Source organism: Balaenoptera musculus, chromosome 8 (genome assembly GCF_009873245.2).
Source record: "Balaenoptera musculus isolate JJ_BM4_2016_0621 chromosome 8, mBalMus1.pri.v3, whole genome shotgun sequence".
NCBI lineage: Eukaryota > Metazoa > Chordata > Mammalia > Artiodactyla > Balaenopteridae > Balaenoptera > Balaenoptera musculus.
Window position 1 is genome coordinate 104,049,961 of NC_045792.1, and position 23,085 is coordinate 104,073,045.

At 49.1% G+C, this 23,085-nt stretch overlaps 1 protein-coding gene across 2 annotated transcripts; it reads left to right on the plus strand.

Moving 5' to 3' along the window:
* Positions 1-240: 240 nt before the first annotated feature.
* Positions 241-18,378, plus strand: BBS1 (Bardet-Biedl syndrome 1). 2 transcript variants are annotated; one of them, XM_036859309.1, is made up of 17 exons: positions 241-302; positions 653-726; positions 842-876; positions 3,554-3,826; positions 3,942-3,988; positions 4,130-4,168; positions 4,291-4,363; positions 6,326-6,457; positions 7,302-7,408; positions 8,795-8,915; positions 9,092-9,250; positions 10,354-10,423; positions 11,011-11,169; positions 13,651-13,784; positions 14,823-14,957; positions 15,771-15,857; positions 16,091-18,378. In XM_036859309.1, the coding sequence occupies exons 1-17, from the start codon at positions 256-258 to the stop codon at positions 16,175-16,177; spliced, it is 1,779 nt and encodes a 592-aa protein (XP_036715204.1). In that variant the 5' UTR covers positions 241-255; the 3' UTR covers positions 16,178-18,378. The 2 variants fall into 2 exon arrangements, with proteins under 2 accessions (XP_036715204.1, XP_036715202.1); XM_036859307.1 differs by having other exon boundaries at positions 256-302; positions 650-726.
* Positions 18,379-23,085: the final 4,707 nt, after the last annotated feature.

Here is a 23,085-nt window from a genome sequence, read left to right on the forward strand (position 1 = left end):
CTGACCCTGAGCTGCAGGGCCCAGAAGCTCCTACTGGAAGGATCAAGGATAAATGATATGAGCTGGAATGAAGGATTGCATCTCAGTAGCTAGAAACCCGGCAGAAGCCAGAGCATCCTGCTCGCTGGCCTCTCCGTCCCGGGCCGGAAAGCTGAGCGCCCGGAACCTTTATACGCGAGCTTTGCAGAACCCGGGCTCTATTAGGCGCTGCGCGGCGGCTTGCCGGAGCTGGTTGCCAAGGTGACGCCTGAGAAGATGGCTGCTGCGTCTTCGTCGGATTCCGACAGCGGCAGAGCTGAGAGGTGAAGGCTGGGGTCCTGGAGGCCTCTTTTCCTACCTATGTAAAGAGGGTGCCCTGGTCCCCGGGATCTGGGCTCCTGCGGTTCTCAGCAGCGCTGGCGGTCCTTGAAGGGCTCTTAGAGATCAAGTGGGGAAACTGAGGCCCAAGGAGTGAATGGGTGCGTGTGGGTGATGCGAGGTCATTCTGTGCGCCTGTGGTGGAGCCTGGACTTGGACCCAGATGTTCTATACCCCTAGTTCAGAGCTCCCTACACACCTCATTCTCAGAAACCAGCTCCGGCAAGTTTTCTTCCCCTCCCTTGGGATTCATCTTCCGCGCCCCCCCGCAACTCTTTCCCTCTTCTCCCAGCAGTGAAGCCAGTTCGAAATGGCTGGATGCACACTACGACCCCATGGCCAACATCCACACCTTTTCCGCCTGCCTGGGTGAGTCTCTGGGACCAGGAACCCCGGTTCTTGGGGGACGGAGGAGTCAGATGGTTCTGTAGTGAAGCCTCTAGAATTCTGAGACCCTGGCTTATGGCTGTTTTATGTTTTCCAGAGCTGGCAGATTTGCATGGGGACGGGGAGTACAAGGTAAGCATATCACCCCAGAGGTGAGACTTCCCGATGGCTCCAAAGAAGCTCAGCATAATCTGGGATTAACGTGTACTTTGAAAAAGCACATTTAGGGTTAAATTTTATTTTTAATGTGGAAAGTGAAGAGAACCTGTTGATTTCACAGTACAGACTGCGGAAAGTAAAGCAAAGCAAAATGCTGCTGGAAATTATACTAAGATAAAGCCTCTTAATTTTGTTAACTTGAGGTAATTCTTTGCTGGAACGGCACATCCCTTGGTTGGGGGTGGGCGTTACTCTGGAGGGAAAGTAGAAGGGAGGAGAGTGAGAGTTTTATGTTTATCAAAAGGGCATAGGGACTTCCCTAGTGGTCCAGTAGTTAAGACTCCATGCTCCCAATGCAGGGGGCCCGGGTGCAATCCCTGGTCAGGGAACTAGATCCCGCATGCCGCAACTAAAGATCCCACGTGCCGCAACTAAGACCCCAGTGCAGCCAAATAAATAAATAAAATTTTTAAAAAAAAAAAAAGGCATAGATTTTAAGATTAGCCATGAGCTAATCATTGTTGAAGCTGGATGATGAGTATTTGGGGGTTCATTATATGAGTCTCTCTACTTTTGTATATGACTGAAAATTTTCCATAATAAAAAGGTTAAATTTTAAATTTAATTTAAAGTATAAAGGTAAGTAAATAAAATGTAAATAAAGAAATAAAAAATTGGGGGACTTTCCTGGCGGTCCAGTGGTTAAGAGTCCACACTTCCAATGCAAGGGGTGTGGGTTCGACCCCTGGTTGGGGAACTAAGATCCCACATGCCGCATGGTGCAGTCAAGAAAATATTAAAAAAAAAAAAAAAAAAAAAAAAGATAAAAAATTTTGAAGGCACAGGTTTTTAAAAGGTTGAGATATATATTGGGCTAAAGAAAGGAAGTTAACATGTCTGGACTAGACTCTCTTTGAGGCAGTTTCACATACATAAATATTATTTATTAGTGGGAAAATAGATTCTGAGAGGCCGAGTTTACCGAGTTTGTAAAAGGTGGCAGACCTGGGTCTGTCAGCTCAGCCCTCAGCAAGGGCAGTGAACCCACAATGGGTGTGTTATGTGGGCAGCTTGAAGGGAATCATACCCTACATGGACTGTGCAGTAGGATTTGGTGACTTTGGCCCCCAAATTCCTATCCATAAATCATTCAACAATTCGGCAAGCATACAGTGAACCCCTTCTGTGTGTCAGGTGTTGTGCACGCACTAAACTCAGAAATGAGTCAGTCCATAGTCAGAAGGAGATATAGACAATGTCTTTAATTCATCCATAATGTTGACTGAACACCTAGTGTATGCTTGGCGCTGGGCTGACAGCAGTGAAGGGTAGAGAAATCACAGACCCAATAACTAATGTGAAATGGTAATGCGTTTGTGTAATAACTTTTTCAATGGCTAGTTTGCTTACTGTCGATTCCCAGCATCTAACCCAGTGCCTGGCACAAATTAGATACTTGATAAATATTTTTGGGGTAGATGAGTGGATGCTAAAATAGAATATATGGAAAGTATTACGGGAGCACCAATGAAAGAACAGTGAATCTATCAGGAGGCACTAGAGGGCAGTAACATGAACTGGTGCTGAAGGATGAATGAAGTGTACCAAGAAGGCATGGGAGAGAGGAGGGCATTCCAGGCAGAGGGAACAGCACAAGCAGAGGCAGAGAGGCTTGGAAGTTCACAGCATATTTGGAAAGAGTAAATTTGAAATTAGAAAGTTGAGGCCGATATGAAATAATAGTTAAGACCACTGGCTTTGGATCCAGACAGACCTAGGTTCAGGTCCTAACTCTACCACTTACTAGCCGTGTGACTTTTACCTAACATCTCTAAGCTACAGCTTCCTCATGTGTGAAATGAGGCTAATAATCGTACCTACCTCACAGGCTGTTGCTAGGATTAAATGAAAGGATGCATGAAGTTACTGGTGTGGCTCCTAGCACACTGTACATGCTCAGAATCCGGGCGTTCTGTGGCAGCCCCCATTCTGGCTGGAGCATAGCATGGATAGGGAGGTGTTAGAAAACAAGTTGGGAACCAGATCAGAGGGGCCTTGAAGGCCTCACTCAGGAGAATGGGCTTGCATGACAGCTACAGTGGCTTGGAGGGTGGAAAAGACAGGCTGAGGAGCTTGGTTCTCCTCTCTGGGTCCATAGAGCACATCCTGCTCTGCGTGATTGGTTCTGCATCTTTAGCTCTGTTCTCGTTTGGAAGCCAGGCCTCAGAGCCCAGATATGAGTTTCAGGCCCCCCACTGACCTCAGCAACTGTTCCAGTGTCTAGAACAGTGCCTGGCATGGAGCAGGCCCTGAAGAAATGTTTACTGAACAAACGATGAAAACATCGGCTGCCACCTATTCCTCGCTAGGTTCTCTAGTTAACTATCTCATTTGATTTTCACTACAAGTGTCATATGGTAGGTATTCCCCTTTTGCACGTCGGAAAACTGTGGCTCAGGAAGTTGCATCAGTTTTCCCAAGATCACACGGCTTGCAAGCCTTATTGTAAAGCCTTTGCCCTTCCCCCACCCACCCATGGTGCATTGTGAGCATATATGAATGTGTACCAGCAAAAAGCTAAGCCCAAGAAGAGGGGCAGTAGGGGGGTCTTTAGACCCTGAGCCTGGAATCAACCAGCCTCTCTCTACAGCTGGTGGTGGGGGACCTTGGCCCAGGTGGGCAGCAGCCCCGCCTGAAGGTGCTTAAAGGACCCACAGTGCTGAGCGAAAGCCCGCTACCTGCCCTGCCAGCCGCTGCTGCCACCTTCCTCATGGAGCAACACGAACCCCGGACACCAGCGCTGGCACTCGCGTCAGGCCCTTGTGTGTATGTGTATAAGAATCTCAGGCCCTACTTCAAGTTCACCCTGCCCCAGTTGCCTCCAAACCCCCTGGAACAAGACCTTTGGAACCAGGCCAAAGAGGTGAGTGATGGGCGGGATGAGAACAAGGAGGCGAAGGGGGCAGCCTCGGGGTTGTCCTCGTTCCCTGCCTGGCTCTGGTGCTCACACGCTGTACCTTCTTCCCATGCTGGCCCAGGACCGCATTGACCCCCTGACCCTGAAGGAGATGCTGGAGGGCATCCGGTGAGATCCCACTTCCCCCTTCGTATGCCTCCTACCCCTCCCTCACTCCCCCACCCCTACGCCTTCATCCCAGAGCCCGCAGTCTGACCCCCAGGCCCTGTTCCTTAACGAAACCTGCCATGATGGTCCCTCTCCTTACAGGGAGAAGGCAGAGGTGCCTTTGTCTGTGCAGTCACTCAGGTAAGGGCCCTCTGGAGGGCCAGAGCTCCAGAAGCTCCCAGGGGGGAGGGAGCGGCTGTGGAGTGGCCTGGGGAGGGCAGCCAGGCCCAAGGCATGCAGGTGTCAGTGCTCTGTGTGTCCAGGTTTCTGCAGCTGGAGCTGAGTGAAATGGAGGCATTTGTGAACCAGCACAAGTCCAAGTCCATCAGGCGGCAGGTACTGCCCCCTCTCTTATTTCCCTAGAAAAAACATGGACAGTTTTTTAAAAAGACCATGTAACATTAGTGGTAAATTCTACAGACAAACGCGACTAGTTTTACTGTGCAGTTACCCTTCCACATATATAGTCACAAAGCTGCAGGGCTTCTACTTTCCAGTTAACAGTGACAGCTTTTTTTTAAAAAAATAAATTTATTTATTTATTTTCATTTTTAAAATTTTTTGCTGCATTGGGTTTTTGTTGCTGCACATGGGCTTTCTCTAGTTGCAGTGATCGGGGGCTACTCTTGTTGCGGTGTGCAGGCTTCTCATTGCAGTGGCTTCTCTTGTTGTGGAGCACGGGGTCTAGGCACGTGGGCTCAGTAGTTGTGGCACATGGGCTCAGTAGTTGTGGTGCATGGGCTTAGTTGCTCCACGGCATGTGGGATCTTCCCGAACCAGGGCTTGAACCCGTGTCGCCTGCACTGGCAGGCGGATTCCTAACCACTGCGCCACCAGGGAAGCCCCACAGTGACAGCTCTGAATTGATATATAGTTATGTAGCTTTATATAACTTTTATCATCTTGGGGGTAAAGGTAATATATTTTCATTAGAGAAAACTTTGAAAATAAAGAGAAATATAAAGGAGAAATATAAGTGACTACACTCACTACTCAGAGGTACTCTTACCATTTTGGTACATTTCCTTTATAAATATGCTTTTATACCCTGCTTCCCGTGAGTACATAACATTATATCTTAAGCATTAGTCTTGAAGAACTCCATTTTTAATCAAGTGGCCCCCTGATTATTTCATTGATTATTCATTATTTCATTCATAGTTTATGTAACTATTCACATGCAGGTCAGTGGAGAAGAAATGTCTCCTTTTTATGCACTTCATATTTTTCTTAGTTATGCTTTTAATGGCTTTATTGATGATCCTATTCGTTGATGAACTCCAGTGGTTCCTGACCTAGGGGTTCCTGACCCTAGGCCAGGGATGGGCTCCCATAGCTGTCCCTGCATTTCAGAAAGCCGCAGGGGAACCGGCTACTTCCGGTAGAGGCCACGTGAGCCGAACACACTGACCAACACATACCGCAGCACCTGGCTAGCCCTAGACAGTTCTGCAAGAGACATTGTTCTCTCCTGCTGATCAGCAGCTCAGGTCCACAGTTGTCACTATCTTTGAGTACTTTTAAAATCAGTAAGTGAATTAAGTAAGTATTTCTTAAGAGATGCAGTTTTGGGGAGGCCATCATTCCAAGTATGTGCCATGGTTACATGATTGGGAGCCACTAACATCCAGATTTCTATAACTTTTCTCCTTCCACTAGGCATTGAGGATCATTCCTTTTTTTTTATCTTAAAGATAGTCACATAATGAACAGCTTTATCCAAAGAAACATTTTAGTCCCACTAAATTATTTCCATAGGAGAAATTCCTAAAAAAGGGATCATCCCCTTCTCTTGTTTTCTCTCCAATCACAATTAGAAAAAGAACATATGCCCACTGTAGAAACTGTAGGAAATCACAATGAAGAAATTAAACATCACCTATGATCTCATTGTCCAGAGATAACCAGTGTTTGTATTTAAGGGTTTAGCTTTCCAGCATGTTTTTTTATTCATATATTTTTTTAAAACTGGGATAATACTAACATAACTTTTTACCTGTGTTTTCTCTTAATACGTTAGAAGCATCCTCCCTGTCATTGCGTCTTCTTGTAAAATGTGATTTTTGTAAATGACTGCATGGGTTTTTTATCATACAGATAGTTTATAATTGACTTAGACAATCCTCTTTTGTTAGAAAGTTAGGTTTGTTGCAGTAAACACCTTTGTACATAAATCTTCTGTCGCATCTCTGATACTCTTCCTCCTCCTTTGCCCTCTTTCTTCCTGGGGCGTCCTGGGAGCATCTGGGGGGACGGTGTGAGGGGAGCTACTGGGTGACCCCTGGAGTCCCTCTGCAGACAGTCATCACCTCCATGACCACCTTAAAGAAGAACCTGGCTGACGAGGACGCTGTGTCCTGCCTGGTGCTGGGCACTGAGAACAAGGAGCTCCTGGTGCTGGACCCAGAGGCCTTCACTGTTTTGGCCAAGGTCAGTGTGGGGCCTGGCTGTGGGCACACCCATGGCCCAGGCTCCATTCCCTCCCCCGTTCCCCAATATCTCCTGCCCCCCAGTTAGTTCTTGGTAATATGTGTTCATTGTAGAAAATTATAAAATGTAGATAAGCGTAAAGAAAGAGATATAGGGACTTGCCTGGCAATCCAGTGGTTAAGACTCTGTGCTTCCACTGCAGGAGGCACGGGTTCAAGCCCTGGTCGGGGAACTAAGATCCCACATGCCATGTGATGGGGCCAAAAAATAAAAAAAGAAGAAGAAAAGAAAAAGATATATATGCCCAAATCCCACCACCCACAGATAAGTCTTTGGCATAAGTCTTTCCAGACATTTTCATATTTAGACACAGATATATAACTTTACATAATTTTTTTTTTTTTTACAAATATGGCCTCGTGGTATAGGATCATGTAAGCTACTGTTTTCATGTAGCAGAAGCTTATCAATATCTTTCCATATCTATATAAAACCACACCAGCCTTTTCAAAGGCCACACAACATTGATTATATAGATGTACCCTGTCACCTATTGTACATTTGTTTGCAGTTTTTTGCTATTATTAACACCACCGCAGTGGGCTTCCTTGCCCAGACATCTTTGCGTGCTTATCTAAATGCTTCCTTACGATGCATTCCTAGAAGTGGCCTACTTTAGTCAAAGGGCTACATGTTGCCGAGTTTCCTTCCAGAAAAATTGTACAAGTTTAAACTGTGACCAGCAGGGTGTGAGTGAGGAGATTGGGACTTGGAGGAATTACTTCAGGTCAGGGAAGGGCTGGGGCTCCAAGGAAATCCGGATGTTTGAGTCTCTTCTTTGCAGATGAGCCTACCCAGCGTCCCCGTCTTCCTGGAGGTTTCTGGCCAGTTCGATGTGGAGTACCGTCTTGCTGCTGCCTGCCGCAACGGGAACATCTATATGCTGAGAAGGTAGCCGCATCCGTGGTCTCTGGGGCCAGAAGAACATCTCAGAAACCTGGTGGTTTTGAGGGCTTGTAGGATGAGCAGGGGGCTTTGGGGCTGGAATGTGGGAACGGAAAGAGCTGAGAACTTCATATAGGAGGCAGAGCCCTTGAGCACAGGGGACGTGTGGAGGCTTGTCCGATGGGGCCTGGCAAAGTGAGAGACTGGGCTGGGTGGCCGTAACACGAGTGATGCAATCAGATATTAGAAGAAATAAAAATAGTCTCTCATATTTGTTCTGTTGCTTTTATAGGTATGTGAAATTTCCTTATGCATTAGTTTGATATTTCTCAACAGTCATTTTTTTAATTCAAGAAATGTTTTTGAACACCTACTATGTATTAAGCATTGTATAAGGTATTGGGGATATATTGATGAGCAAAACATAAACAAAGTCCCTGCTCTTGTGGGAAGATAGATATTAAAGTCAACAAACTAAGATAATATTGCAAACTGGATGCATGCTATGGAGGAAAAATCTAGGCTCAATGGGAAAAAATAATGGGGTCAGGGTGATCAGCGAATGCCTGTCTGGGGAGATGACTTGAAGGTTAAGAAGGAGCCAGTTGTTCAAAAAGTGAAGCAAGAGTGTTACAGGCAGAGGAAATTTAAGCGAACTCTAGGTGGGAAAGACATTGTCATGTGCCACTCAAGCTTGGTGGCAAGACATGACGTAGAGACCAGGGTCGGGTCATGCAGGACCTGGTGGGACATGGTAAAGATTTTGGATTTTATCCGAAGTGCAGTAGAAAACTGTTATGGGGTTTTACTCAGAAGAATGACATGACCCGTTTACATTTTTTAAAGATTACCGTGCTGGGTGGAGGGTAGTTTGGAAGGAGCCCCGGAGACCAGTGGGGAAGCTCTCAGACGAGTCAGCAGGTGGGAGATGACTCTGGCTCAGACTTAAGAAAGGTGGGCTAGAGCCTGTGATGGACAGACAGGAATTATCTCTACTTTCTGGATAAGAGAAATTAAGACTCAGAGGCCAGGAAACTGAGAACAGTGCATTTACACAGAGTAAACTCCTCATGCTTTTCTGATAAATTACTAAACTGCGTCGGTCCATTACTTTGTCTAACCTGCGGTACTCTCACTGTAAACTGGTAAATGCCAGGTTATCACACAAATTACTGTGGTGAAGTTGAGAGGAAGGCTAGGAGGAAAGACACACTTCCTGTTATCCAAGGTCATGCAGCTACTAAGTCATAGAGGTGGAACAAATACCGCAGTCATCTGCTTGTGGGCCAAGGTTCCTGCCAGGATAGTCTGTGGGGCTTGGAAAGAGGAAGGTCAGCCGGGGAAGGAGAGAGGGTTTCTCTGGGGCTAGGAGAGTGTGTCTTTATTCCACAGAGACTCCAAGCGCCCCAAGTACTGCATCGAGCTGAGCGCCCAGCCTGTGGGGCTTGTCCGGGTTCACAAGGTCCTGGTGGTGGGCAGCAACCAAGACAGCCTGCACGGCTTCACCCACAAGGTGTGGCCTCCGGGCAAGAAGCAGCCCCAGCCCTTCCGCCCGTGCCTCCTCAGCACCCCCCGCAGCAGGCGAGCCCTTCTGGCCTTCCCTTCCCAGCAACTCCAGCCACCCCTTCTTTCCGCTCTTAAGCCCTGAGCCCCCTGCAGACACTTAGCCGTCCCCCGTCCCCCCTGCAGGGTAAGAGGCTGTGGACAGTGCAGATGCCCGCGGCCATCCTGACCATGAACCTCCTGGAGCAGCGCTCCCGGGGCCTGCAGGCCGTCATGGCCGGACTGGCCAACGGAGAGGTCCGCATCTACCGCGACAAGGCCCTGCTCAGCGTCATCCGCACGCCAGTGAGCTGCTGACTCCTCCTTGCCCCGCTCCCGCCGGTGGGACCCTTAGCTGCCTCTCCTGACCCAACTCCACCTGCCACCCTTAACTTCTGATGCATTTTGAAAACATTCGCTGAGCATCTCATATGCACAACTCACTGTATTAGAAGGATAAATCAGTGACTGAATCCTTACTGTCAGGGAACTTACAGTCTGAAGTGATAGCCAGCTAGAGACACAGCTGATTCAAATACAAGGCAGACTAAAGCAGAGCAAAGCACTGAAAAAGCACAGAGGCAGCCTAGTGACTGGGGGCGGTGGTGAAGGATAAATGGGGACGGAACTCAGGAGCCATTTCACAGGGCAAATCACAATTCAGCTGGGCCTTGAAGCAGTCTGCTTCGATAAATGGAGTGGATAAATGGAGACAGAATATTCCAGACTGGAAATAACATGAACAAAGGCTGAGAGGCATGAGTGTTCTTTAAAGGAATCCAGGTAGTTTGATGAACCTGGACCAGAGTTTTTCAAACAAAATCAATTTAATAGGCCAGCAACAGAACCAGAAAAAAGAAGTTCAGAATATATCACATGTGAAACTTTGTGTACCTGTATGTATAAAGTGTCGTATGTCACAATGTAAAATTGGAAAGCAGCTGGTTTGGACCACAGGCTGCTGGGAGGGCAGGCGGTGTGGTGTGCAGGTTGGGGAAAGGGCAGGGAGAGAACTGATAGAAAAGGCAGTTTGGCGTCAGATGCGGAAGGCCTTGAATGTCCTAACAAGGAGGGCAAAAGCCACTGGAGGTTTTTCAGCAGGGAATAGGCGTGGTCGTGTTTGTATTTTTGAAAGGCAGCAGAGGCAGCAGTGTGAAAGACACTGGGGAGGAAGACTAGGCTGGGAGACCTCTTAGAAAGCTGACCCCAAAGCCAGTGACGTTCAGTCTGGAACTGTGGCCGCGGCAGTGAGAAGGGGGCTGGGATTAGAGGCGGCGTGGCTCCAGGCCTCGCTTCACATCTCACCTCTTACGTCATACCTGGGGTCTCCCAGCCTTATCCCCCTCCCCCCAGTCTTGCTCTCCTCACTGAGTCATTATCCCAGCTAAACTCTGACATCTCCACCGTAGGATGCAGTGACCAGCCTTTGCTTTGGCCGCTACGGGCGGGAAGATCACACCCTCATCATGACTACACGAGGTGAGGAGAGTCAGGCCTGGCAAGGGTTTTAAAGTTGGGAGTCAGTGAGATAGGCCAGATCCTGGGAAAGAAGAGGAGGCGGATGTGGAACATGGGTGGGCCTGGGTTTGGAAAGCAGGGCTTGCAGACACACGTCCTGTCTGGGCTGGGCCTTCACTGGGGACAGCTCACTAGCAGTCTGATGTCGCTACCTGGGGGCCAGGCCCTGGCTGTGTCTCCAGTTCACCCCAGTATCAGCCACAATGCCAGGAACATCACAGTGGTCAATAAATAACTGCTAGGGAATTCCCTGGCGGTCCAGTGGTTAGGGCTCTGCTCTTCCACTACAGGGGGCCCGGGTTCGATCCCTGGTCAGGGAAGTAAGATCCTGCAAGCAGAGTAGCGCAGCCAAAAATAAACAAGTAAATCAACTGCTAAATGAATGAATTAATTAATGGTAGGACACACTTCATTCCTTCCAGAACCTCAGAGTCTCAGCAGGAAGACTGAAATGGGTCGATATGAGACAGATTGTTTGGGAAGAAAGAATGGGAATGTAGGGTAGAACTGGGGAGGACAAATCTGCTTCTGTCTGTCCTCCTCCCTAGGTGGTGGCCTGATTATCAAGATCCTGAAGCGCACAGCAGTGTTTGTGGAGGGGGGAGGTGAAGCAGGTCCCCCACCAGCCCAGGCCATGAAACTTAACATGCCCCGAAAGACCCGGCTTTATGTGGATCAGACACTGCGAGAGCGGGAAGCCGGCACCGGTGAGATTCAGGCCGGCTCCTTCCTCTTCCTCCTCCCTTGCGCCAAAGCAGCAGGAACTGGGTGAATGCCACCTGGGTGCCCTGAGCAGTGGGAGGAGACCTGGGTGAACCGGGTGGGTCTCATGCCTCTGGAAGCCCGGAGACAGCCTAGGAGGTACACCCTGCCAACAAAGAGCTAGACCTCAAGGTGGAAGGTGCTGTGGGTGAGGGCGAGAGCCCCTAGAATTCGAGGAAGGAGCAGCCACTTCTAGATGCAGGAATTCTCATGAGAGAAGTAGAATTTGATCAAGGTTCTTCCTTATCCTATTTGATTTTCCTGCTCTTTTTCATTCATTCATTCATTCATTCACTTAATACCTATGATTATGTCAGGCCTTGTGCCAGGTGCCTAGAATTAGGCCAGTCCCTACCTAAAGAGCTCAGTAGACCTTGCTAACTTCACGTTGCATGACAGGTGTAGAATAAGTCTCTGCAGAGGGCTGTTGAGACACACAAGGGAGTGTGTTTGCCTGGGAGCCTGGGAAAGGCTTCAGAGACAGGTGATATTGGATTTGACCCTAAAAGATGATTATAAGCCTACCAGCCAGAGAGGGAGAGGGGAGGGCGATTTAGGCAGAGGCTTGGGAAAAGGCACAGGGCTGGCCCTACCTGGATATAAGCAGCATCTGCCATGTAGCTGCGGGTGCATTGCAGGAAGGTTCAGTGTCCAGAGGGGAGGCTGGAAAAGCAGGTCAGCTGGCTCCAAAAGGGCCTGGAATGCAAAGTTAAGATGTTTTGGTTTATTCCGTGTAGTGGAGAGATGGGAAAGATGTTAAGCAGAAAAATACAGTAACTCAACCCCCTCTGTCTTTGAAAGGAATCTGGCTTACAGTTTAAAGGATAAATTACAGGATAAAGAAAATAGCTAGCAGGCTGTTGTAGCCTAGAGAACCCAAGAGAAGCAATTGATATATTAGAGAAATAATTAGGAAGTTCTCTAAGGTATAATGAAAATAGCAAAAATCAATAGCTTTTGTATATACCAACAGTATCCAGTTAGAAAAGAGAAAGTCTCCATTCACAACAGCAAAGAAATCCTTAGACGTAAACTTAACAAGAAAACATACAAAGTCTAATAAAGAAAATTATAAAACTGCTTTAAAGAACAGGAAAGACCACCTGAATATTTAAATGATGAGACTTACGAAGTCTCAGGGTAGTAAGACCTAAAGTTGTAAAGCTGTTGATTAGTTAACAGCTTCTGAAATTAATCTAGAAACATAGCAAAGTTACAGTTAACATCCCAATGGGGTTTATTTTGAGGACTTGACCAGTTGATTCTAAGAGTACATCTAAGAAGTTTGGGGAAAATAAGAATGAGGAGACTCAGCCTGTCAGATAGCAGAATGAACTATGAAGCTGTAGGAATTAGCAGCTGTGGCATCAGTATGGGAATTGATACAGCTCAGTGGCATGTTTAGGAAGTCCAGAAGCAGACCCTTGTACACGTGGAAAGTCAGTATATGATAGAGGTGTCATTTCAAATTAGTGGGGGAAGGAGAGACTGTCCAAAAAACATAATTAGGACAACTTGTTTCTAGAAAAAAAGTTAGGACTCTACCTCATACCAAACACAAAAGTTAATTCTGGGTAAATTAAAAATAAACTGTGAAAGTATTAGAGGAAAAAGGAAAGATGAAAGGATGGGATAACATAAAGATGAAAGCTTCTGAATGGCAGAAGGCTCCTCGCAGGCACAAGGAGCAAGGACAGACTGGCTGACCAAGGTGCTCAGTCTGGAAAGTAGGGACAGTGGGATGGAGGGGAGGGAGCGGGCTCTGGAGAGGCCTTGAGGAAGAGTCATCCGACCTTGGCAAATGATTAGCTGTGAGGGGTGAACCTTGGTGACTTGATGCATGGGGATCCAGTGACGGAGTTAGGGAAGTGAGGTTGGTTTCCACAGCGTTGAGCTCCAGGGGTTGATGGGACGTCCAGGTGGAGGTGCCCATCAGGCAGTTAGAAGCAGCAGGCAGGCTGGGCGCCGAGCTGCCAAAAATGAGCGCACAGTACCAGGTGCAGACGTGGGCCGGGCCCTGATGCGCCCCTGCCCTCAGGAGCTCGCGGTTGTTCCTCTTTGGGGTGGTCACAGCCGGGGCAGGACATGGATGGTGCAGCGAGGAAGACAGGATGAGAAGAGGACCAAGGACAAAACTCAAGGGAACCCCAGCCCTTACTAGAAGGAGCCAGCAAAGGAGGCTGAGGTTGTGTGGGCAGCCAGGTGGTGGGAGAACCAGGAAGGAGGAGCAGGGAGTGGTCCGCAGCGTCCCGTGTCACCAGAGGCCGGCCGTGGGCCCTTGGTGCTCCTGTTCCCCGCGTTCCCAGCCTCTGCCCGCTGTGCCTTCCTCTTGCACTCTCCCCACGGCCGCCTGAGCACGCTCTCCCCCAGCCCTGCCCCCTCCTCCCGCCTCATGTCCAGCATCGGCCCTTTGTGTGCCTCCTCAGCCATGCACCGGACCTTCCAGGCAGACCTCTACCTGCTGCGCCTCCGGGCCGCCCGTGCCTACGTGCAGGCCCTCGAGTCCAGCCTGAGCCCCGTGTCTGCGACGGCGCGGGAGCCGCTCAAGCTGCACGCTGTGGTGAGCACCCACGTGGCCGGGGGCATCAGGCCACCTCAGGGCCAGAGGGGCAGAGGTCAGGGCTGGACGGGCCCCCCTCAGCCCCGGAGCGGATCCCAAGGCAACTAGGCCCCGTGCCCCTTCTCGCCTTCCCAGAGGCCCAGGGCCCAAGTCTCATGTCTTCCTCTGTGAGAGCGCTCTCACCTTCTGTTCCCTGTGCCGCCTCTTCCCCTTGGCTGGCCGCAGAGTGGAGCACGATCTCCAGCCCCCTCATTCCATGCGGTGCCTCAGACGAGCCCCCAGACTTGGGGCAGGGCACACAGGTGGTCACCTTGGGATGCTTCTTCCCAGGAGCCTGGAGGGACTCTTACAGCTGTGGTACAGGGAAGAAACCTGTTCATTTTGGTAACTGCCGGCAGCCCAAGGAGTTCAGACTGCCCGGTACTGGGAAGGGGCCATCCTGAGACTTACGCTGGCACAAGGAGGATGCGGGGCCCTTGTACTCAGACACAAGTGACCTCAAGGTCGTCAGGGCTCCAGCCGGCTCTGAATGGGTCTCTGAGGTGTGCTGTCTGATCCAGTTGGGCTTCTGATGTCTCTTTCCCTAAAGAAAGTGGATAGATACAGAGAGGAAGCGGCTGCAGAGCAGTCGAGGGGAAGAGGGAGGAAAGTGAAATCCTTGCAGCCACCAGAGGACGAGAGGAGGAGGTGGGCCAGGCCCTGAGAAGAGCGGGGCGGGGCGGGGCGGGGCGGGGCGGGGCCGCAGGTGGGAGCCAGGGCCGGCTTCCCCAGGCCAGCTGTGCCTCCCACCAACTTGCTGCGTGGCCTCGGTCGAGCCCCTTCTCCGCTCTGGGCTTTTGCTCATCCCTTGCACATGGAGCCAAGCTTCTGAGCTCCGTGCCTTTTGAGGGGCGGATGGACAGTGCGTTAGAGCAGTTCGAGGAAGGTGACTTGAGGGTGCTGATGGGGGAGCAGGCGGGCAGGGCTGGGGTAGGCTGTATTCGGCCCCTAAGGCCACTAGGTCCTACGGGCTTTCTCCCCACCCCACTCTCTGCACAGGTTCAGGGCCTGGGCCCCACCTTTAAGCTCACCCTTCACCTGCAGAACACCTCAACAGCCCGACCCATCCTGGGGCTGCTGGTCTGCTTCCTGTACAACGAGGGGCTCTATGCTCTGCCCCGGGCCTTCTTCAAGGTACTGGACCCACCTTACTGAGACCTGGAGTGAGAAAGGGTGGGGCGGGGCCGGATTAGATGTCCACAGGTCAGAGGTGAGGGAGCTGGCAAGTGGCTACAGCCACAGACCAGACTAGGGTGCAGCAGGGGCCCTGGGGGAGCCCCCGAGACCTGCCTCAGCTGCTTTTCTCCCAGCCTGTGCGAGGTCTCAGGGAGGCACACCGCAGGTTCTGGGAGAACAGTGAGAGTTCAGGCCTCACCGGTGCTGCTCTCAGAAGCCTGTTGGTGCTCTGGGGTCCCAGAGCCCACCCTGTTTTCCAGCCACTCCTGCAGCAGGAATGGGAGCCCCAAGGGGACTCTTCCAGAGTGAAGAGGCTGGTTTCCCCCCGGGTCCAGGTTTGACCCTAAGTTGGAAGGACCGGAAACTGAGAAAGACTTTGGGATATGAAAGAAATAGCCCTGGACTTGATTGGAGGTTTAGGTTTAGGGACTTCTCTGGCGGCCCAGTGGTTAAGACTCCACGTTTCCCCTACAGGGGGCACGGGTTCGATCCCTGGTCGGGGAACTAAGATCCCGCCTGCTGTGCGGTGTGGCCAAAAGAAAAAAAAAAAAAAAAAGGTTTAGCTTTAATTAGGGACATGCATGCAGCCCTGCGGCATTCACTCCCACCACTGAGCCCACATCCTCCTCAAACGGGCTTGTCATCCCTGCCCACCCTGCCAGGGCACACTGAAGTTCAGCGGGGACAACAGGTATGAGAGTGCTTTGGAATCTACCAAACACCGTCTAGGCGTGAGGGCTGACTTCCTTACCTCTTTGTCCCCAAACTTAGGTCCCCTTGCTGGTGCCAGGGCTCAACTACCCCCTGGAGACCTTTGTGGAGAGTCTTAGTGACAAGGGCATCTCAGACATTATCAAGGTAGGTTGCCCGTTGGTACTAGTTGGGGAGGTCAGTGTGAGTGAGTGCGGACAAGGCCCCCGGGTGGCTGCCAGGACGGGGTGGGTGTCTGCCCAGTAGAGGCCTCCCAGCCTCCTCCTCCCCTTTGACAGAGCCCTGCACTAGGGCCAGTGCAGACCAGGCCGTGCTTGGCCTTTGCAGGAGCAGGGGTAGAGGGGGAATGCCCCCTACTACCTTGGGCACCTTCTCCATAGGTGCTGGTGCTCCGAGAAGGCCAGAGCGCACCCCTGCTGAGCGCCCACATCAGCATGCCTGTGAGTGAGGGGCTGGCAGCTGCCTGACCCCTGAGCCCGTGTTAAAGCCCCTGTGGAATCAGGACCAGGGAGATCCAGCCCCTTCCACTGAGCCGGGCAGAGTCCACGGCCCCAGGCCCACTCCGGTGCAGCAGTGTGCTGGGCGACGGCCTCCCTCTCCTCTCCTAGTGCCCCTTTCTCACCACCCTGACCACTGGGTGACCTGCAGCAGCAGGTCGGTGAGTCCCCAGGAGGTTGGGCTCCGTCCTCCTCAGGGAAACCCAGGCATTGGCCCTTTGGGCTCTCTCTTCCCCCCACTTTTCCCCAGAAACCACTCCCAGGTCTGAAGGCAGAGTTCTGAAGTGCTCAAGGTGAGATGAGGGCATAGGCCCAGCCTCCTCGTCTGCCGCTTCCCTTAGGCATGTCACTCTGCTGCTGCTGCAGAATTGGCTGGGGCCTTGCCTGAGACAGTCAGAGGCTTTTCTTGGGTGAGACTGAGCCCCCTGTCGCTCCCTGGGGTTCCAGAGGCTTGGCTCCTGCCAGCTCAGCTTGCAGGCAAAACACATGCTCTGATCTCCCCTCGTGAGCTCAGCAGGGGGCCCCTCTTTCTAGTCAGGGGGCCCAGGGAATAGCTGCCTTCCCACAGGAAGTCTTGGGCTCAGCCAAGGTCTCAGGCCTGTGATCCTCCATGAAGATCACCAAGGGAGAAGCTGCTGCAGGGGGGCAGAGAGTGCCGTGCAGGAGCTAGTGGCCACAGCCCCCCACCAGGCTTCTGAAGACCACACAGCTGCTGCTCCTGACTTGGATGCTCGTGCCCAGAAAGCATCCCAGGAGAGGAAGGCTCAGCTAGGCAGAGCAGAGGTGGGGCCGCGGCACACAGGAGGGGCGTCTCTGGGGTCCTGGGGAGGGGGTTCGGGAGGCAGAAGCCTAGAACTGCCAGTCGAGATGCTCTTCTATGCCCCGGAGCCCAGATCGGTCAGGTGAGTGGCAAGTTCACTGGGCAGTGGCCATAGTGTGAGAGATTCACTGGAAAGGCATGGACCGTAGGTGTTGAGTCAGGTTGAAGATTGAACGAAGGTACGTGCTTAGACCATAAGCATCAGACCCACAGTCTGGGCCCTTGGTGCTTCCTGGAGCCCCCTGGCTAGTCTGCCTGGCCCACCTCACAGCCTTCTTTTGGGTTAGCGCTGCCAGGGCCGCCCTGAGCCATTTGTGAGCCAGGAACCCTACTGCCTGAGGAAGGACCGGTATCTTCTGTCTGACCAGGTACAGCCTAGCATGTGGCAGACAGCTCAGGCTTGTGGGAAGTACCCAAATCCCTGTGTGTTTCAGTTTCCCCAAGCGTAAAATGAGGCAGTTTGACCAGATTCAGCTCTAACATCCCAGAGTTGGCAGCCCCTCTAGAGGAAACAAGGAGTCAACTCCAGAAAGGGGGTACTTGACAGGAGTAAGTGCAGAGCTTTTGCTCTTGAGACCAAGGGCCCCAAGCTGATCGATTCTGCCGGGCGACAGCCTCTGTGCCGAAGACAGTGAGGGACAGCCCACAGTCACCCCCTGTTCTCCCCAGGGAATGCATTCTGGGGCCAGGTTAAGAGAAGCAGGGGGACTGGACCAGAGAAAGAGCCCCATCCCCATCCTCTCTGCACAGTCCAGCCACTCGCAAACATAGACCAATTGGATCAGGGTGGTCTGGACTTTCTAGATCGAGCCGACTGAGGCACAGTTGGAATAAGCAGGAGGTTTCGTCTGGAAATGGAAAGACAGGAAGAGCGAGTGTCGCTGTCAGTCAGAGAGATGTCAGCTTAACCTGAAGAGTTTTCTGAGAGAGCTTATCAGAGATGGAAGGGCCTGCCCTAGCAGGTATTGGGCCCCTTGTCACTGGAGCTGTGTCACTGGGGCTGGGCCAGATGACCTCACAATCCCTTTCACCCCAGTGAAGTGATGAACTGTGTGAACTCGGAACAAAGGAGTCTGATCTGGGTTCTACTCATAGTTATTCATGATGATGAAAGTGGAGAAACTATTCCTAAGCCCAACACCTAACGTGAATTTATATGATGTAATACAATGTACCTATTATTAAAAAATATGTGAATTGTACTGGTCTGGACAGTGTAAATAAAGCATTACAAAGCAAGAAACTGTGCATGATACCCAATGCCCTCACCAGTTAGAGCTCCAAGAAACTGTACATTAAGGATGAGGAGAGGGCTTCCCTGGTGGCACAGTGGTTGAGAATCTGCCTGCTAATGCAGGGGACACGGGTTCGAGCCTTGGTCTGGGAAGATCCCACATGCCACGGAGCAGCTAGGCCCGTGAGCCGCAACTACTGAGCCTGCGCGTCTGGAGCCTGTGCTCCGCAGCAAGAGAGGCCGCGACAGTGAGAGGCCCACGCACCGCGATGAAGAGTAGCCCCCGCTTGCCACAACTAGAGAAAGCCCTCGCACAGAAATGAAGACCCAACACAGCCAAAAATAAATAATTAATTAATTAATTTAAAAAAAAAAAGATGAGGAGAGTGGTGCCGCCTTCTTTTTTTTTTTTTTTTTTTAAGTATCTAAAAACATGTACCTACTTAGTACTATGGAATTAGGCAGTTTATAACAAGAAAACAGCCTCTCAGGAATTTCCTGGCGGTCTAGCAGTTAGGACTCACACTTTCACTGCAGCGGCGCGTGTTCAATCCTTGGTCAGGGAACTAAGATCCTGCAAGCCTCTCCCCATTCCCCAGTACTTCTCCCATGCTACAGTTCTCTTAGCTATTCTTTAAGTATGTTTATGCTTAGACATTATTTCTTGGCTCCCTATCGTAATAGATGAGGCTTATAGCTCTCTTGTGGGAGCACCCTGCCCTCTCCTTTTCTCCCCAGTTTTTAGGTAAATCCATACTCACTGTTTGGATTACTGTGTGAAAGTTATCTACTTACTACAGAGCCAAGAATTGGGCTATAATTAAATTACCTTTTTTGTGTACTTATTTTTCATGGAGTTAATAATTGCCCTGTTTTTTTCATTTGCTTAGTTTTCTATATTATACCGATTGCTAATTCTTCCTCAACCCAGTCTGACAGTTCCTCTTTTTTCTGTACACTTCTGTTCATCCCCCGCCTAAGTGAATGCTGTTGGCTCTCTAGAACCGCAGTGAGCACTTCTCCTGGGAATTCTGTTTGCCATGTTCTGGGCTAGATTCCCTAATTCCTGGACCCCATGTCTTTTTTCATAATTCTTCAATTTTTGGTCAGGGAACTGAGATCCCACATGCTTCATGGCATGGCCAAATAATAATAATAATTTGAAAAAAAAACTTGGGCTTCCCTGGTGGCATAGTGGTTAGGAATCTGCCTGCCAATGCAGGGGTAATGGGTTCGAGACCTGGTCCGGGAAGATCCCACATGCCGCGGAGCAACTAAGCCCATGTGCCACAACTACTGAGCCTGCACTCTAGAACCCACGAGCCACAACTACCGAAGCCCGCACACCTAGAGCCCATGCTCCGCAACAAGAGAAGCCACAGCAATGAGAAGCCCGCGCACTGCAATGAAGAGTAGCCCCCACTCGCCGCAGCTAGAGAAAGCCCGCGCGCAGCAACAAAGATCCAACACAACCAAAAATAAATAAGAAAAAGATTATTTAAAAAAAAACTTAAAATGTAAGACAGCAAGAGTATATAAAATGATCAGGCAAACTTGAAAAAGAACCAAACAGAACCTCTAGAAATGAAAAAACATTTGACACATAAAACTCGATGAGTTGGTACAACCACTAAAAACAAAAAAAAAACAAAAATACTTCAATAGATTGGTTTAGCAGTTGATGAAAGACTTAATTGGAAGATAGATTTGTGGAAATTATTCAGAATGCCAGAAACAGAGAAAATAGGAGCTATTAAGAGACAAGGAGGGGGACTTCCCTGGTGGTCCAGTGGCTAAGACTCTGTGCTCCCAATGCAGGGGGCCTGGGTTCGATCCCTGGTCAGGGAACTGGATCCCACATGCCACAACTGAGACTTTGCATGCTGCAACTAAAGATCCCGTGTGCTGCAACTAAGACCCGACACAGCCAAATAAATATTTTTTTTTAAAAAGACAAGGAGGATGGAGTACGAAGGTCTAATCAGAGTTCCAGTAGAGGCAGAGAAAACATCTGAAGATATGACTGAGAACTTTCTAGAACTGATGAAAGACATCAATTCATAGAATCAAGAAACCTAAGGAATCCCATTTAGATAAATATAAAGAAAACCACACTTGGACACATCACAGTAAAATGTAGAATACCAAAGACAAAAAAATCTTAAAAGCAATTGGAGACAGAAAGTATCTTCAAAGGAACAGTAACAACAAAACAATGAAATAGATGACAGATGACTTACAGCAACAATAGACACCAGAAGACAGAATAATATTTTCAATATATTGACAGGAAATAACTAGAATTTATTCTAGAATTCTACACCCAGCAAAAAATAACTTAAAAGGGTAAAAAACTAGACAAGATAGGACAATAGCACAAAATAAAGGAGTAGAAATATATCCAAGAACATTAATTACAACAGATAAAATGACTAAATACTGGGACTTCCCTGGCCGGCAGTCCAGTGGTTAAGACTCTGTGCTTCCACTGCAAGGGGCACAGGTTTGATCCCTGGTCAGGGAACTAAGATCCCACATGCTGTGTGGCGTGGCCCAAAAAAATTGACTATACTTCAGTTATTAGAAGACAAAGATTTAAACAATCCATCTACAGGCCATTCTTAAGAGGCAGAGAATGAAAGTAAAAGAATCAAAACTCAACATACTTGGAATAGAAGGGAACTTTCTCAGCCTAATAAAAGTCATCTATTAAATAAATAAACACAGCAAACATATTTTATGGTGAAATATTGAAATCATTCCGTCTAATGTGAGAAACAAGTCAAGGGTAGCCACCCTTTCTTCCACCCAGAGAGGCAAGAAAAATAAGAGGTAGTTCCCCGGTGGTCTAGTGGTTAGGATGCTGGGCTTTCACTGCCGTGGCCTGGGTTCAATCCCTGGTTGGGGAACTGAGATCCTGTAGGCCGTGTGGCACAGCCAAAAAAATTAAAAGTAAGAGATATAAAAATTAAAAAGGAAGAACAAAACTATCTTTTCATAGATATGATTATAAATACAGAAAACCCAGAAGAATTTTCAAGTAAATAATAAGTTTTAGATTTGCTGGACATAAGAAAATTATTTTCATAAACTATGAATGATAGCATCACAATATCAAATACATAAGAATAAATCTCACCAAAAAAGGCATGATCTTTATGAGAAAACATACATAACTTTATTGAAAACATTAAATGGAGAGATACACCATGTTCACGAACTGGAAAATTCAATTTCATGTGGATGTTGATTTTCCCCAAACTGATCTATATAGAGAAAGTTAGGTTCCATTCACAATTTCAAGGGGGGTTTTTATTGGTAGAACTTGACAAGCTGATTCTAAAATTTATATGGAAGAGCAAGGGCCAAGTATAGATCTTAGGAGATCATACACAGGGGTAGATAAAATGATCAGTGGGACAAGAGAGAAAAATAAATTGTGGTATATTCAATGGATCACTATACAGCAAGGAAAAGGAATGCTCTACAGCCACACACATTAATTTGGATAAATCTTAGAAACACATTATTGAAGGAAAAAGCAAATCACAGAAGAATAAACATGGTGTGGCTCCGTTTATATAAAATTCAAAAACATGCAAAACCAGTACAAACATATGTAATAAAATCACAGAGCAAAGCAAGGGGATGGTTAAGACAGCACAGTGTTTTCCTCTACCAGGGAGGGGCACAGCAGGGGCCTCAAAGGAAATAGTATCCATTTCTTAAATGGGGGGGGGGTAGGGTGTTGTTTCTATTTTATAAATATTTCCTTGTATATTTTCACTATAAAAAAAAACAAGAAAAGATATTCTGGAGGGTGAGGGGTAAAGCAGTAGAGGAAACAGAAGTCTGCCAATGCTTATGTACAGCACAAAGTGACAAGTACACCAAGTTCCTAACAGAGTTAAAAACTAGTAACAGAGCATGCTGTTCAGAAAAACAAAGAAGTCTTAGCAGCTCAAACCTTTGTGGGCATGGGCGGGGCCTGTCAGAAGGGTGGGCTTCTCTGAGGGTTCTTGGAAGGCAAGCCTGCCATGTCACTGAAGGACTACCCCCCTCCCCCAGCAGCACTTGCAGGTTTTCACTTAACTCCATTTTTGGTCCAGTCCCTCACCCCCACCCTCCCCAGGGCCCCCGAGATGCAAAGCTTCTTCGAAAAGCCCCCGCCTCCACCCCAGCAGGGTAGCAAGGGGTCAGGTGGGTCCTGGGGGGCGGGGCAACCTAGCTGCTTCTCATAGAGACCTTGAATCAGTCCCGTCCCTACTGTCAGCCCCAAACCTTGCCTTCCACAGTGAACATCTCCAGGGCTCCTGGGGGCAATCGGGCTGCCTCTCGGCCCCTCCAAGAGGGGAACACTTAATTTCAAGTTCTAATTCTCTAAGAGAGTAAATTAGCCTCTATCCACTTTCCATCTTTCAGAATGTTGTCAGGCTCTTTGGTCTAGTGCTGTCTCCCTCCTATTTTCTTTGTCTTTGTAAATTTACATCATTTTTAATTTCTTTACTATCATTTTAGATTTTAAGAGGAAACAAACTCACATGTTTACACCTGCCACATTTAACTGGAAATGTCTATTTACTATATTTAAATAAAAGTGTTTAACAAGTAGCTCCTGAAGAGTCCAGAGAGGAGGAGCTTACCAGTCTCAGCACCATCCAGCCAGCACAGATGCTTGAACATCCCCACCTGATTTCTCTGCCTTGATTTTTTTCAGCTGTTCAAGGGTGAAGGAGAAAGCACAAAGATCTGGGTTCAAATCCGGACTCCTCCATTTACTACCACGTGATCTTATCACATCAACCCTCAGGGCTTTATCACCCA

What these genes read in the sequence shown, in the direction of transcription:
- BBS1 (XM_036859307.1), top strand. Translation starts at nt 256, where the DNA reads ATGGCTGCTGCGTCTTCGTCGGATTCCGACAGCGGCAGAGCTGAGAG. An exon ending in CACCTTTTCCGCCTGCCTGG is followed by an intron (nt 727 to 841) that starts GTGAGTCTCTGG and finishes TATGTTTTCCAG; the next exon opens with AGCTGGCAGATTTGCATGGG. An exon ending in TTTGGAACCAGGCCAAAGAG is followed by an intron (nt 3,827 to 3,941) that starts GTGAGTGATGGG and finishes ATGCTGGCCCAG; the next exon opens with GACCGCATTGACCCCCTGAC.